Genomic DNA, 15,444 nt, shown 5'->3' with positions numbered 1-15,444 from the left:
TAGGAACAGGTGTGGGGCAAACCCCAGAAACAAACCCACATGGTGGAACCATGACATCAACAAGCTTTATAACAAAAAGGAAAAGAAGTTTGACCAAAAGTAAGAAGAGTAATTCCCAGTATGTTAGATCCCCCCAGTATGTTAGATCCCTCAACAGTGAAATAAGCAAACAACTCAGGAGCTTAATAAAATCCAGCAAAGCCAGACATAAGGCTAAACTCAAGCCAAACACAAACACAAGGCATTTTTGTTATGTTTGTAATTTCAAAGCACAACACGGCAATGTAATGAGCTGATTGTGAATAATGCTGTCTAGACTCAGGCTGAAGATATAGCAAAATTACTGGCTGATAAATTTAATTCTAACTTTACCCCTCTCCCCCTCCATCTGCTCCTCAAGATATACCTGAAACTTGCTTGCCTCTAGCTATCACACAAGACCTAGTCCTAAAAGTGCTATCAAAAGCTGAATATATATTGCATCAATGGGTCCTGACAATATCCCTGGACACATCTTAAATAATAAGAAACATGACTTAGCCACACTCTTAACAACACTATTTAATCTCAGCCTCCATACAGGTTTTGTGCCAAGCGAATAGAGAATAGCTACAGTCATTCCTAAGCATTAGGGAGGACATTTCAAAGACCCAAGCAATTACAGACCCACAAGTCTGACGAGACTCATATGAAAAGCAATGGAAAGATTTACCATGGAATTAATCAATCACGACATAGGGAACCTCCAAACACTGGACCCGTCTCAGTCAAGATTCATCAAGGGCAGGTCATGCTTCCTCAACCTGGTGGACTTCTTTTGAAAAGGTCACCAAATCAATGGATGAAGGCAAAATGGTACACATCGCACACTGTGAACTGGCGAAGGCTTATGAAACAATTCCCCACCCTGGCATAGTAGAAAAGCTAAACAAACTGGGAATAAATCCATACTTCACCCCTGGACTGCCAAATGTCTCACAGATAGGATACAGATTTTGTTTCTGTGCTGGGACCTCTCCTGTTTGGCATCTGCTTTTCTGAAATAAAAGTCAGTACCATAGGGCTCTGGCTGACTAAGTATGCAGATAACTGCAAGCTAGGAGCAGTCACCGGATTCCCAAATGACTGCAGGAAAGTTTATTTCAAATAAATAATTGCTGCCAAAATCATGGACTGAAACTAAATGCCTAACAATGCAATATTGTATCCTTTGGGAAGTCATCTACCCCAGGGAACTACCACACTGACAACACACCGCTAACAGCTGACCCAGTTGTTCAGGATTTGGGAACTTATATGGACAGTGACCTAACTTTTGACCAACATGTGTGCACTGTTTTAAGAAAGTTCTTTGATAACACACAGCTTATAAACAAAGAGATTGGGTCTAGTGCTAGAGATCATTATCCCCTTTATTCAGCCCTCATTAAGCTAATAATTTAATATAATGCCCCCTTTGGCATATATCTGTCCAGGCACATGTAACAAATGGAATGCCCCCAGAGATACCTTACTAAAAGGATACAAGGCCTAAACAACATGTCCTACATGGACCAACTCAAAAGCCCTGTCACTATACTTACTATCCTACCAGCTGTCAAGACGTAACCTGTGCCTGGCAAACAAGTTATTGTCTGACCCATTACTGATGGATTTACTACACGAGTATGTCAAATGGCATCAAAATGCTTGGTCTAGGGAACAAAACCTCTTCTGCAATGTCAACAGAATGGTTTGAGGGGACAGGTATATATCACAGAGGTTACCACTGCTGTGGAAAAGACTCCCTAACCACATAAAACAAACTTTATCCTTGTCCATATTCAAGCACAATTTAGATCTATGTATAGGAAACAGAACATTTACTCCAGGACTGCTCCCTGTACTACTAATGGTGAGAAGCAGCTTCAAAATGCTTTATCCCATGCATTGGTACCCTGAAATTATCTATGGTATCATTCAAGCTATTCCTATAAGGGGTAATATACAACTACTGACCATGGGATGGGTAAGTCCAATATATAACCAAATGGATTGGTTATTTCAAGCACAAAAAGGGAAACTAGTTAGGCTTAGAATGGCCTGCAAGGGCAGCTAGCCTAGTACTTACCTATGGACCTATAAGACACGGTGGGGGATTGTATCTCTCGTGAGACTAGGAATGCTCAGACATCTATCAAAGTAAAATCGGAGACTGAGGAAAGGGAAGTTTGGCCTGTTATCATTATTTTGCTGCCACCACACTAAGTGCAGCAAAAGAGGTAATGTGAACTTGATAAAAAAAATCTCAGAGTTACTTCATGTTAGTGATGTAAGAGGAGATGAGGGTGTGCCCTGATTTTAGTTCTCAGTCCTTCAGACAGTCTAGTCTAGATAGCATGCTACTGGAAACAGATACCAGACTAGTGCAATTATTTGAAGGATTAAAACCTCCTACTGGTCAGCACAGGTCTGGGAATTAAACCATCTATTCTGCTGTCAGTCTACCTAGTGAAGCTTCAGTATGCCTGACCAAAAAGAGCTAGTAACCCTGTCACCAAAAGAAGCAGGCAACTACTAGTACCACACACAAGCATCCAAAACATGAACTTGGCCTCAAAAATCCAGCTGGTAAACAGCTCTAGAGGATACACTACTTAGCTAAATTTAAATTCCAGAGCAATGTTTTCAGGCTAGGTAAAAAGACGACATTGCCCCTGTGAAAAATCAAGACTTTAGAGAACATATGCACTGCACTCCTCCTACATTAAAGAGCTAGCAAACCTTAGAGAACATGTGTACTCTTAAGACATGTTAAGGCTTGATTTCTTTTTTATTACTGTATATGCATCCCTGTAACTTTACAAAATGTCATGTTTAATAAAAAAGTTTAAAAAAACATAAGACAAGTTACTACTGGGAACAGTAAATCAGCGGACACTCTGAAGACCTTTTAAGCAGTCCTAAATGGAAATAAAATATAGAAAAATTAGACCAACCTTCTCTTTTCTAATGGCCTGGAGAAACAATAATATTAATAAACTGCAAGTGTTTGGGGAAAAGTGTAGAGACACAGTCTGGATTTCTGAGTAGTAAATCCTCTGCCAGTACATGACTAAAAATACATGCTACCAGAAGTGTACCATTCTTCTACTTACCTGAAATTAATTCTATAGGAATGCCATGCCTTTGGTACTATACAACTGTTGTATTAGTGATCTGATTCAGTCGTCAAGCCATGTAAGAAATGCATTCCCAAAAAGGATGACATTCGTGTAACATTGCTTGAAGCAAACCCATTTTAGTTTTTACTCAGTACTCTAGTTGTCATATATCATTTGTACTACACTACAAAAATAAGACCAGGGTAACATTACAATTTCAGTTAGTTAAGCTGTACACTGAGAACAGCACAAATGTTCACAGTATAGACAACAAAAGAATATATACTTACTACAGGCAACTGGAGTTGCAGGCCACATTAACTCCTGGGTGCGGGATCTTCGGCCGTGTGAATCAACATATACTCCCATATGACTGAAGCAAAGCAGATATTCCTTGTTACTGAGCTCTGCAGCACAAAGGGCATCAAAAGGCTGCTGAGCAAGGAACACAAGTGAAGAGTCACTAGAATTCACCAGGTTAACAGCTGGTCCATCTCCTTGGATACTTAGCAGTGAAAACCCAGACTGGTAACCAACACAAAGCTTGTCTCTGAAAAGTGCCATCCACTGTACATTGCCTGGGGCTTGAATGTCATTACATTTTTTGTAGTATGGTTTAGTTCTGCTAATTTCATAGCAAAGCACTTGACGTTTTACTGTCACAAAAAGATAGCTCACAGAACTTTTAGGTAGTGCTCCTGCCAGCATAGTTTGGCAACCTTTTGTTTCCTGAAGTTTGATGGCAAAACTTGTTTCTGATCCTTCTAGGCAGGACCACTGGTACAGATGAACATGACGATTGCGGCCACACAGCAGCACAATAATTTTTTCTTTGGGAATGAGTTCAATCTGGTGTACTTTTTTACAATCAGCAGCTCGAACTATAACTGCAAAAGAGAAGACCTTTTAATAACAAACAAAAGTCTTTATAAAAAATAATCCTGACAGCACAATCATTTCAATTATGTAAAACCAAGACACTGCAATTACTGGTTGATGCAAAATAAAAAATCTTCAAATAAAACACTGAATCTTCATAAACAAATCTTCTGTTAGACTAAAAAACATAACATACTTCTATAAATTCCACTAATTTGATAATTGGGCCAGAAGGACATTCACTTTTCCGGAAAAGACTTGGGGATGCACAAAAAACAATGCAAAAATACACATGATATATACAACTGTGGACTACCTGTTGATAAACCAACATTTTACATTAAATGAAAAAAGTACACAGCATACATCTACAGCAATCATATAAAAAATAAACTGCAATATTTATATACCGTTTTTTCTTTCTTAACCAAGTAACTGGGTTGCTCCAAACGATCCTCATTTTTGGCCACAATCTGGGCCTTTACAGCAAAAGGAATACTTGAAAAATTTGGTGTACACATTAAAGTGGTGAATACAAGGAGAGTACAAAGGATACAACAAACGACAATACATAACACAGAAATACAGCAAACATGTACAAAGTTATAGAGCATCATGACTAACTCTGTAGTTGTAGGATCAGAAAGTAGAGATGTGTAAATAAACTTACCATAACAGTAGATGTTTGAAAAAATACTGCTGCAGTAGCCTTAGCTATACGAGTTATATCCTGCCAAATATTTTACAGCCTGTGCTGTCCTCATCTTGGCCAGTAATCAAGGAGTCTCAATCTTCACCGCTGACACCGGTGAGGGACATTCACTTGGAACAAAGATACAGACAGTATTTTCACATGCAGCTCTCTGCACCAAGCACACTTCCCTTAAGAGAGCACACTAGAGTCTCTCTCTCTAGGCCCCAAATAAGACTCCCCACTGACACAGCTGCAGAGTTGAGTCCTCAGTCAAGTGTTCAAAGCCAAGTCCTCCACCATCCTCTCTGTGAAACCAGTGCTCTGTGTCCCTACTCCAAGTAGCTGACACACACAGTCCCTGAGATTTGACTCTCTCACACACACACACACACACACACACACCCTAGGGAAAGGCTGGCACAGATTTACCAGCTATGCCCTCTCTGCCCAGACTACAAGGTAGATACTGCCACGAGAATCTCGAAAGCCATCTACTCTAAGGCTTGTACAAGGGTACCCAATTATACTGAGTAAGATTAATACTAATACAAATGGTAGTATTAGACAAATGCAGAAATGCTTTCAGGAATGGCCACAGTGTCACAAAATAAATACAAGCACTCTCAAATGTTAAAATATTCTTTAAAATACCAACCACAATGAAAAGTTTAAATATATTTAATAATGCATAAAAACATAAAAATACTAAATATCTATTTCCAATAAACACCAGAGTTTCAATCACAGGAAATATTAAAAATAACACTGATGGAAAGATTCATACATACAAAGAAAAACAATACTTAACTAATCTCACAATATTTTCCTGACTGATCTAAGGAATTACTGTCCCCTAGTTCACTTACTAGAGCAAGGCAAGATGAAGCTGGTGAATGGTCCTTCTTTGTCAGGTTTCAAAAACAGACTGCTCTGAGACTTCTCTCTCATCTAGTATTAAAACATTATTTCAGTGCTGGAGTGCAGAATGGAATCACATACATCTGGTCCCCACACTATCCCCTTTACTAGAAACTGAACTAGAACCTAGTATACGTGTCATAATACACATACAGAGAACTGTGCTAAGATGTGTTACAGCACTTGGAAGCTATAAAACCATTTCAAAAAACTCCACCCTTCTAAGGTAGCAATTAGTTCACCCCTAAGGACAATACCGTAGGATTCCTAGTCCCAGTTTTTACAAAGATTTTGTATCTGGCTGCAATCAGAACTGTAAGATACAATCTTTATGGCCTAAAACAGGTAATTTAATTTCAGACTATTTTTCAAAATTAGTAAAAAAAATAAACAACATGACTCGGAATGGTACAATAAAAGCAAGTAAATAAAAATAAAAGTACAAAGCCTGCAAGGCTTAAAATAAAACCAATTTTTAATACACAAGAGAACAGGGGTAAAACAAAGTAAGCACTTTCATGGTTCTCACACCGCTTCATCAGACATTCTCACTACAAAAAGAAAGCAATTAAATAAGATTACAAAGAAACAATCAAACCAATAAAAGATAGATGCATGTATCTCAGAAGCCTGGACACAAAGGGAAGGTAGGTATAAACCTCATTTTGAGGCTGGTCAGTTCAGTAAAGATCCAGTTGTGTCACCAGTGGGTGACAGAGATATTTTTAGGGTTTCATTACAATATTCTAGTGACATCAGCAATTTTTGTGATATTAAGGATAACTGGAAACTTTTGAACTAGGGAAGATTGGTGAGACACCCCATTTCTCTTTTAGGAATAACACATTCTTGAAGAAGTATCTTTGTTATAGATCTTCCTCTGTTAACAATAGGTTAGAGTCTACTAGGACTGGCACCTTTCCCTGTAGGAATTGTTCAGCTTGCAAATATATCACTACCCTCCAAGCATACACACATCCCAACATAGGTTTTACCATTAATGTTAGTTTTTATGCTGATTGTAAAACAGCTAACATAGTTTACTTTGCCTCCTGCCAGTTGTGCCATGTTATTTACATAGGTAAGACTACTAGATCCCTTAAAGAAAGGGTTTTAGAGCACCAAAGGGACATTAGGAATAAAAAAGAAAGTAATGTTTTGGCATTACATACTTTAGAAAATGGGGTAACACATGTTTTTAAATTTTTTGTACTTCAGATTTTAGACTTAGATATGAGGGGCGATGACCTACCCAATCGTACAGAAGCAGCAGAACAGAAATGGATACTACTTCTTAATGCAGAGGGACCTCCAGGGTCTCAATGGTGTTTTTACTTGAAAACCTTTTCTGAAGGCACGCCCTCTGAAACACGCAAGTATAGACTTTTTAATTAGAGGTTTGTCTTTTATTGGTTTGATTGTTTCTTTGTAATCTCATTTAATTGCTTTCTTTTTGAAGTGAGAATGTCTGATGAAGCGGTGTGAGAACCGTAAAAGCACTTACTTTGTTTTACCTTGTTCTCTTGTGTATTAAAAAAAGGTTTTATTTTAAGCCTTGCAGGCTCGGTACTTTTATTTTTCAAAGTTAGCTGGACTGAGATTAACCTCTTCTCTTCCAGTATTCGCTGTTGCACTGTATTCATTTCAATAGTTACAATACAATCTGACACACAGGTGTATTTTTTTTTCTGTCCAGCAGGACCCACTGTTGGTACATTTTTTTAACACAAGCAACTTTACAAATGCATTTTCAACACAAGCACCTGTACAAATCAGTTTTATATAGAAATTACATGTAATTCTCTAGAAAACTCCAACTATACTGTCACTACCTCACATCATCACACAGCCAGCCAGCTTCCAAAGCTTTAGGGTACCTACCATGCTCCCAAACTGTTGGACAGGTCGAGCGGAGCTGACTAAAAGAGTTGGGCACAAAACCCTTCAAAGCTTTCTGGCCAACAGAGAGAAAGAGGCTGCCCTGAAAGAACAAAGCAAAAAACAATGGAAAAAAAATGTCCACACTATGGAATACAAAGCAGACCAAAAGGCAAGGAGGGAGGGATGGGTTACTGCAGCAGTGATCATTAGCTCATTTAGTGTTATGGTAAGTTTACTTACACATCTGTATTATGTTCATCATACTGATCACTGTTCAGTAGTAGCCTTAGCTATATGGCTAAATCACCCTAGTTTGCAATACTTAGGAGGTGGAAGGAGAAGGGTCAATGAGCACCTGGAGAATGGTCCTAGCAAAGCCTGCTCTAGACCTAGAGAACGAATCACGCTTATAGTGCTTTTTAAAATTATGTACAAAGCCTGTGGATATCCAAGGTATGGAGTATATGTTCTCCCTCAGTTTTAGAGTTCAGGAAAGAAAACTGGAATGTGGACAGTTTGACAAAGTAAACTGGGATACTACATTAGGCACAAAAGAAGGATTCATTCTGAAAGAAACCCTGTCCCTAAGGAAAATGAGACAGGGTTCACTCACCATAAGAGCTTGCAACTCAGATACAGAAACCCTGTCCCTAAGGAAAATGAGACAGGGTTCACTCACCATAAGAGCTTGCAACTCAGATACCCTTCTTGCAGAGGTCAGGGCAATCAATTAAACTGTTTTCCACTGTTAAGAACCTCAACTCAGCCAGGTTAGTTGGTTCATATGAAGCAAGTATTTGGTTCTCTAACATAAAATTAAGATTCCAAGGATGTGCCACTAGTTTTCTTTGAGGCAACTTTGCAAAACCCCTTTCAAAAACATTTTGACATAAGACTGCATTGAAAGAGGAGATTCCATGGGCAGACAGTAACTCACACAAATATTGTAAATTCAGAGAACAACTAGCCCTGAATAGGAACTGGTTATGTTGTTGGCACCAACTAGAAAACATTTTCCATTTTTGTTAATTTATGAATTTCTAGTAGCAGGCTTTCCTATTTGGTATTTGTATTTGGTTCTCTAACACAAATTTAAGATTCCAAGGATGGGCCACTAGTTTTCTTAGAGGCAACTTTGCAAAACCCCTTTCAAAAACATTTCGACATAAGACTGCATTAAAAGAGGAGATTCCATGGGCAGACATGCTGATAGGCCAGATAAATTAACATTAAAAGAACAATAAGGTAGGCCAAAGGATTGTAACTCACACAAATATTGTAAATTCAGAGAACAACTACCCCTGAATAGGAACTGGTTATGTTGTTGGCAAGAACCAGAAAATTGTTTCCATTTTTGCTAATTTATGACTTTCTAGTAGCAGGCTTTCCTGCTTCTACCTGCTGCAAGTCCTCAGTAAACCTGAGCCTATAAGGAATTAAGAGCCTATCATCTAGGCAGTTAATTGAAGCTGACTGATGTCGAGGAGTAGCAAACACCCCTGTTCTTGTATGAGTAGATACAGTCTGTGAGGAAGCTTGTGGTAATTGCCCCTGGCCATCTCCAAAAGAAGGGATACCCATGGCTGCCTGGGCCAGAAGGGAGTTACCTTAATGATCTTGAAGGATCCATTCTGAATCTTTAGATGTACTCTGGGTATTAGTGGAAAGGGTGGAAAAGCATACAGGACCACTCCTGCATGGAGTTCTGGAACAGAAACTTGCCAGCTGACTGTTTACAGTGTAGGCAAAGAGGTCTTGCTTCAGAAGTTTCCCACAGATGGATCAAATCTTTGAAGACCCCCTGATGTAGTTTCCATTTGTGAGGGTCTGCCCTGATCCTGCTAAGCTTATCCACCCACAATTTTGCCTTGATGCAATGTAGGATACTTGTAGAGTGAGATTGTGCTGTGAAGATATATCCCACACCAACATGACTTAGTCTGCAAAGGGGATACAATCTGTTCTTCCTTGCTTGCTGATGCACCACATGACAGCAATATTGTCTTTAATCACAAAAATGGTTCAGAAAGAGAATGGCAACTTCAGGGCAAGCATCTCATTGACATTTATGTGCTTGCGTCTGTACTTGGTGTCCCACACCTACTGTACTTTTATCCCTCCTGAAATATCTGTCTCCACAAAATGATTTCTCTTCTGACAAACCCCAGTACTGGGATTTGAAATGATAAAGGGTGCTGGGACCAAAGACATTTCAGATACCACTGTATCACTGTCATGTGAGGTCTTGTCAGGTGCATCATGAGAAGTGACTGAATTCTGAGTGGAAAATCTTAGAAATAGATCTAGATATAGATCGATTTTTATCTGTGCAAGAAAAGCTCTTTGAACAGAGTTGTCTAGTTGACATCCCAGGAACACAAACCTGTGTGAAAGAGACAAGAAAGACATTTGAATGTTTTCTTGGAATCCCAGCTTGTGTAAGAGATCTATCAACCAAAACACAGACACCTGATACCTTGAAAAAGACTCTGCAAAGATAAGCAAGTCATCTAAATATGGAAAATGTGAATATCCTGTAGCCTGCAAAGAGCTATAACTGGAGCTAGACATTTTGTGAACACTCTTGGTACACTGGATAGTCCAAAGGGTAAGGCAGAGACACAAAACCTTAAGAAACATTTGAAGTCTGGCTGAATAGGGATGTGATGATAAGCGTCTTTTAAGTCTAGTGTTACCAGGAAACTAGAGAAAGGAAGAATAGGTTAACAGGTTGTGAAGTGACATCATTTTGAACTTGTGGACTATCACAAACAGGTTTAGGAAAAAAAATCCAAAACTAGTTGCCAAGCATTTTCTCTTTGGTGCTAGCAACATCCATGAATAAAAATTCTTTCGCACCTGGAAAAGGAGGAACTGGTTCTATCACTCCTTCGAACAGCACGTGATGAAGAAGAGGTGGAAATAAAAAAAAGTCTGATCTGGAGGATGAGAAATGACCTCCTGGAAAGGAGGAATTCCCTCTCATTGCCATTTGTAACCATCTGTAACCTTGATGAAATATTTTCATCACCCATTTGTCTAAAACTAATTGTTACTAAAGAGAAAAAAAATGGAGATTCAGACTTTCGGGGATGAGACTGTTTATTCTGCTTTTTGCAAAACTGGAAGAGAAGACCGAAAATTCCTTGGAAAATTTAGAAAAGGAAGACTGAAAAATCTTAAGAGATTCCTTGATCAGCTTGCCATTTTCATCACACTTTTTCATCATCTCTGCAGCAGAGGGGCCAAACATCAAATCTCTATCCAAGTAGTGGGATAGACTAGAACTACAGCTGCTGGGTCAGGTTTAGGAACAATGTATAAAAAAATTAAAAGACTGCGGGACTTCATATATCCTGTCTTTTTATTGACAACTGGCTGACTATAAGTAACATTTCAGGCAGTAATACACACATCCTTTAAAGCTGACACAACAGGAAGAATGGGTGTATATGCTCTGGAAATTCCTTCTGTAACAACTCATAGTTTTTCTGAGGGACTGAGAAACTTCAGTGTTTGCCACTGAAAACACTGGCACATTCTAGCAATAGTTTCAGAGAAAGAGAAGCCTCACAGGAGAATCAAAAATTGAGCTCTCATCAGAGTCTAAGTCAGAAATCTCAGGAATTTTTTTTTTATCCATTTCTGCATCTTCCTTCCAGCTCGGAGTCAGAATCTTAGATCTCTTCAGAAAAAGAGGCATCTCTCTTTCTTTTACCAGAAACTACTCTGCAAGAAGGATCAACAGCCTGAATTAAACCTAGAGACAGAACCAGTAATGTACTCCTATCAAAAAACAATTTGAGCAGGAGTAGAGACATTCTTGTTTTTTTGTTTCTTTTGACATGAAAAATGGGGCCAACCATGTTACTAATGGCAACAGCAGCTTCCCTAGGGATGGGTACAGCATTTTAACAGAACAGGAAAACCTTCCATGTTCCCTCTCCCAGAACTGAGAAGGGTTGCTCTCCCTTGCCTACTGAGATGACCACGACAGCTGCAGAAAATGTGGCTAATCCCTGGTCTATAGCGGCTGTAGGCGCTACATCAGGGGTTATGGCATAAAAAAGAGCGGCATGAGGTACAACAAATGGCAAGAGCAGAGTCACCCACCTGGAGCTGAGGCAAACTGCTAGCCTGCTGTGGGGGGCAAAGGCTGTTTGCTTATTTTTTTTTCGTTTTCGTTTTGTGGCTGAAAGTAGGACCAACAGTGGAACAGGAAGTTTGTTCCATGGTCAAGCCAAAATTTGAGCCTCTTTCCTGGAGAAGATGAAAAGCAAATAATGGTAAACATTACTAGTCTACGAAAGCCACATTTTGAGAGAAAAACACAGTAAAAACCACTTTGAAACACTATGCCAGACCCACAAAAGTAAAACAAACACAATTTCTGAACAGAAAAAAGGTTTTTGTTTATGTTGCACCACTTTTAATCTGACATGAAAAATGAGCACTTTGCTTAACAGTATGTTAGTCCCCTGACAGTCAATTAAAGCACAACACTCCTACCTTTAAAATAACTTTCCTGAAAAGGAAAGTGATAAAACAACACAAATATGGATATGGAAGTTTTTTTTCCCTCAAAGGGAACTTATATGGCCAGCAAAGGAACAGCACAAGCTGAAAGTCAATCCTCGAAAGCCTGAGTACTCTTTAGCAGCAGTAAAGCTCTGAAGGACTTTGCTCTCAAATTTGTCTTTTAGTCAGCTCAGCTCAAGCTGCCTGACAGTTTTGGTGTGTGGAGGGTGGCCTGAAGCCTTGAAAGCTGGCTGGCTATTATATCTCTGGCTAGATATAAAGAGAAGGCTGTCAAATTTTTGGACAATATCTGTTAGAAGCTTCTGTGTGAGACAAGTTCAGATAATATCTCCAACAAGACTACAATTGGGTTTCCACAGAAACTGGGGACAATGAGCATAAATGGATCACATTTGTGGTCTTAGTCAATGCCTGGTGGCAACCTAATGAACTACTAGTGGACACATTTATGGAATGAAGCTGTCAAACCAAAGAGTGCAAATTTCTGGGTATTATTCATGGAGGTTTCTCTTCATTCAACTGACAGGCACTGACAGGCTAAGACAGTGACTACTGAATTAAAAACTTGGACATGGAAGTAGTTTAGAAAGACCATCAGATGGCTCCAAGGATTGTAGCAAAGAGCTCAGCACCTCCACAGGGGAAGGCAGGACCTCACTCATACTATGCTAGGCAAGGGAATATAGGAGAATGCCAGTAAGTGGAGAAAATATTTTGAGGCTCTAAACACTGCAGATGTACCCCCCTATCCTAAATTAATGCCTGAAATCACTTGTGGGATGGAATTCGTAATTACAGCCAAAGTCAATGTGACATCCACATGGGCATCCACAGTGGTAAGGCTTCAGGTGTTTGAGAGATCCAAATGTAAACACTAAAAGTACTGTGCAGGAATGTGGTACAATGAATCAGTGCAACTCTTCAGTTCTGCAAGTCAGGGATAGTAGTTCTAGACTAGCAAGCCAGTGTGGCAGTTCCCATCATTAATAAAGGGGACCAGAAAAACATGCTACATCAATAACAGGATCACATTCCGCAACCTCTTCGGAAAAAAGTTATAACTATGACTGAGAAATGGAAAAATAATCACAGAACAGCTTCGGTTTAGAAATAGTAATATTGTTTCTGCCAGGCTGTTATACTCTGGATGAGCTGTCTAACCTTGCTCAGTTGTGTTAGCCATCATGGGAAATCTAATCGAATTTTTAGATATTCTGCGGAGTTGGAAAAATTCTGACTCCTGTCTGATATGTTCTAAGGATGCAAAGCGTAGCAGAGCAAGTGGGAGCAATCCTTTCCATATATAATGATGTGAGAGCTGAATCCTTACTCTTGGTATCAAGTAAAAGTCATTCAGTGTGGGTGTTAGACTCTACCAAGGGAGTATCTTGTCACCAATACTGTCTATGATTTTTATGGACTAGATGTCGATAAGGCCAAGGCTGGGGAGGCGTCCAATTTTGGAATCTCTGTTTGCAGATGGTGATGGCCTTTTGAAGTACCTCTTGAAATTCTGAGCATTTAACTGCATTCCTCAATATAGAAGAACTACAAGTGTGAATGTGGGAAATGCACTCTATATCTGAGGTTACAGTACCTTGGACTATTTTCCTTACTTTGAGCTACAGCTATCTAACAGCTACTATATAAAAGTAGCATAGTTGTGGGTCTGCAAAAACACTAATAGGTTAACAGTGCAACAAAGTTTGAGATTTACTTTTTTTTTATTTGCAATTTAGTTTTCAGACAATATAGACCTGCAACTGATAAATTGAAGGACAGGATTTTCACACAATGTCAATCAAGGTTTATTTTCTTGCACTGCATAGTAAGAGCTATTACTCTGCATTTTCTCCCTTTGTATAGTATCAATTACTTAAGCCTTGATAGTGCCTTGTGCTACATGGCTAGTTTTACAGCAGTCTTCTCTCTGCATTTGCTCTTGAAAAATCTATGTTTATTTATTTTTTAAATCTGGCAATATGCTGTAGCTGAAAACGAACACATGGACCCAAGTCTACTTGCCTAATGTAATATAAAATTAAAACAAATATTAAGTTCAATAGTAAAAGTATACCATAAATATATAAAGGTAAAATCAAACATATTATTAGCACATACGATATCCTGGATACCAGCCCAAATCTGAAAGGGAGATACTGTAAGGATAGTTAAGACGTTCCCCTGTAAACATCCACAGTTATGGTGAACACCTTCAGACAACTGTAATACGTTTTCTTTGAGAAAATGTGGGTAGCAGTATTCATAACAGCACACTTCTCATAACCCCATGCAGCTGTAGGACTAATTTACGGAGGAAAAACCAAAACAGTGATGCGAGGAGATAGCTGTCCCCAGAATTAAGGTAGAGGACTGACTTCATTTCCTTGTTATTTGTAAAAAATGAAAAATAAAAGCACTTAAATGTTACAATATTAAGTAACAGTAGTAAACAGTCCAACACTTCAAATGTTAATTCATTTTCTAAGAAGGTACTGAAGACACCAAGTCAGACAGTCTTAGTTACACTCAGTTTTAATTCACAAGTGCTTTTGTCCACCAAACTTGACTTTATGAGATCACTTTTTCAAAAACAGCTTTAACCCATGGAAAACTAATATATCAAAGACAACTGAAAGATTTTCCACTGTAATGATCTCAAACTCAGACTAACTTCAAGAATGTGCATCCAACTTCCACTGTTGTCTAAACTGCAGCTTTACGTGTACTCATTATGGTTCGGTGTCTATCCTGGCAAACAAATGTAAATAAATATATAAATAGCCTGGAAAAAATTAAAAACGTGGCAGAAATATTACTGGACTGCGTCATGACAGTGCTTAAAGATTTTTTTTGTCATTGCAACAAAAGGCAATGCAAAATGCTAGTAGCTTTATTAAGATTTTAATTAGGCCTCATCTTCTTTCCATGAAATAAAGAAAAATGTCAGGCTTTCTCATATTTTTGTCTCCTTCCATGTAACATCTGATTTGCCCAAGAATACTTCAGAGTACACAGCAGTCTCCTTTGCTTTTTTCTTGGTTGGCAAGACAGGTAGCAATAGACTAATTCAGAGAGACAAGCAAGAGGGACCCTTTATTTATTGAGTTCATTTAATTAACCGGGTTAGCTATTTCTAGACAGAGACCATTACAAATGAAACAAGTTTCAAAAAAATGCAGCTTAAAATTAAAACTATTTCAGTAACTACAGTAATGTGGTAAATAGGTACAAAACAATCAATTCTTGAAGACATACTACCCCTAAGAATAATTCTGCTGCACACACACACACACACACACACACTCACTTGCCCCTTGCTTGCATTCACACACACACACTTGCCCCTTGCTTGCATTCACACCCACACACACTTGCCCCTTGCTTGCA

General features: G+C 38.8%; 1 protein-coding gene across 1 annotated transcript in view; it reads right to left on the bottom strand.

Annotated features, from left to right (window-relative positions):
• Positions 1-15,444, bottom strand: part of LOC122803904 (serine/threonine-protein kinase MRCK beta-like) — a 300,217-nt gene that overhangs the window by 163,330 nt on the left and 121,443 nt on the right. The window contains exons 3-4 of the mRNA XM_044073586.1: positions 4,433-4,520; positions 3,434-4,046 (exon numbers count right to left, since the gene is read on the bottom strand). Coding sequence (XP_043929521.1) covers positions 3,434-4,046; positions 4,433-4,520 — 701 coding nt within the window. The remainder of the gene's footprint in view (positions 1-3,433; positions 4,047-4,432; positions 4,521-15,444) is intronic.

The sequence above is a fragment of the Protopterus annectens genome, chromosome 6.part0, assembly GCF_019279795.1.
Source record: "Protopterus annectens isolate FY-2018-M chromosome 6.part0, PAN1.0, whole genome shotgun sequence".
NCBI lineage: Eukaryota > Metazoa > Chordata > Ceratodontiformes > Protopteridae > Protopterus > Protopterus annectens.
This window is presented reverse-complemented; position numbering and strand designations above follow the sequence as displayed.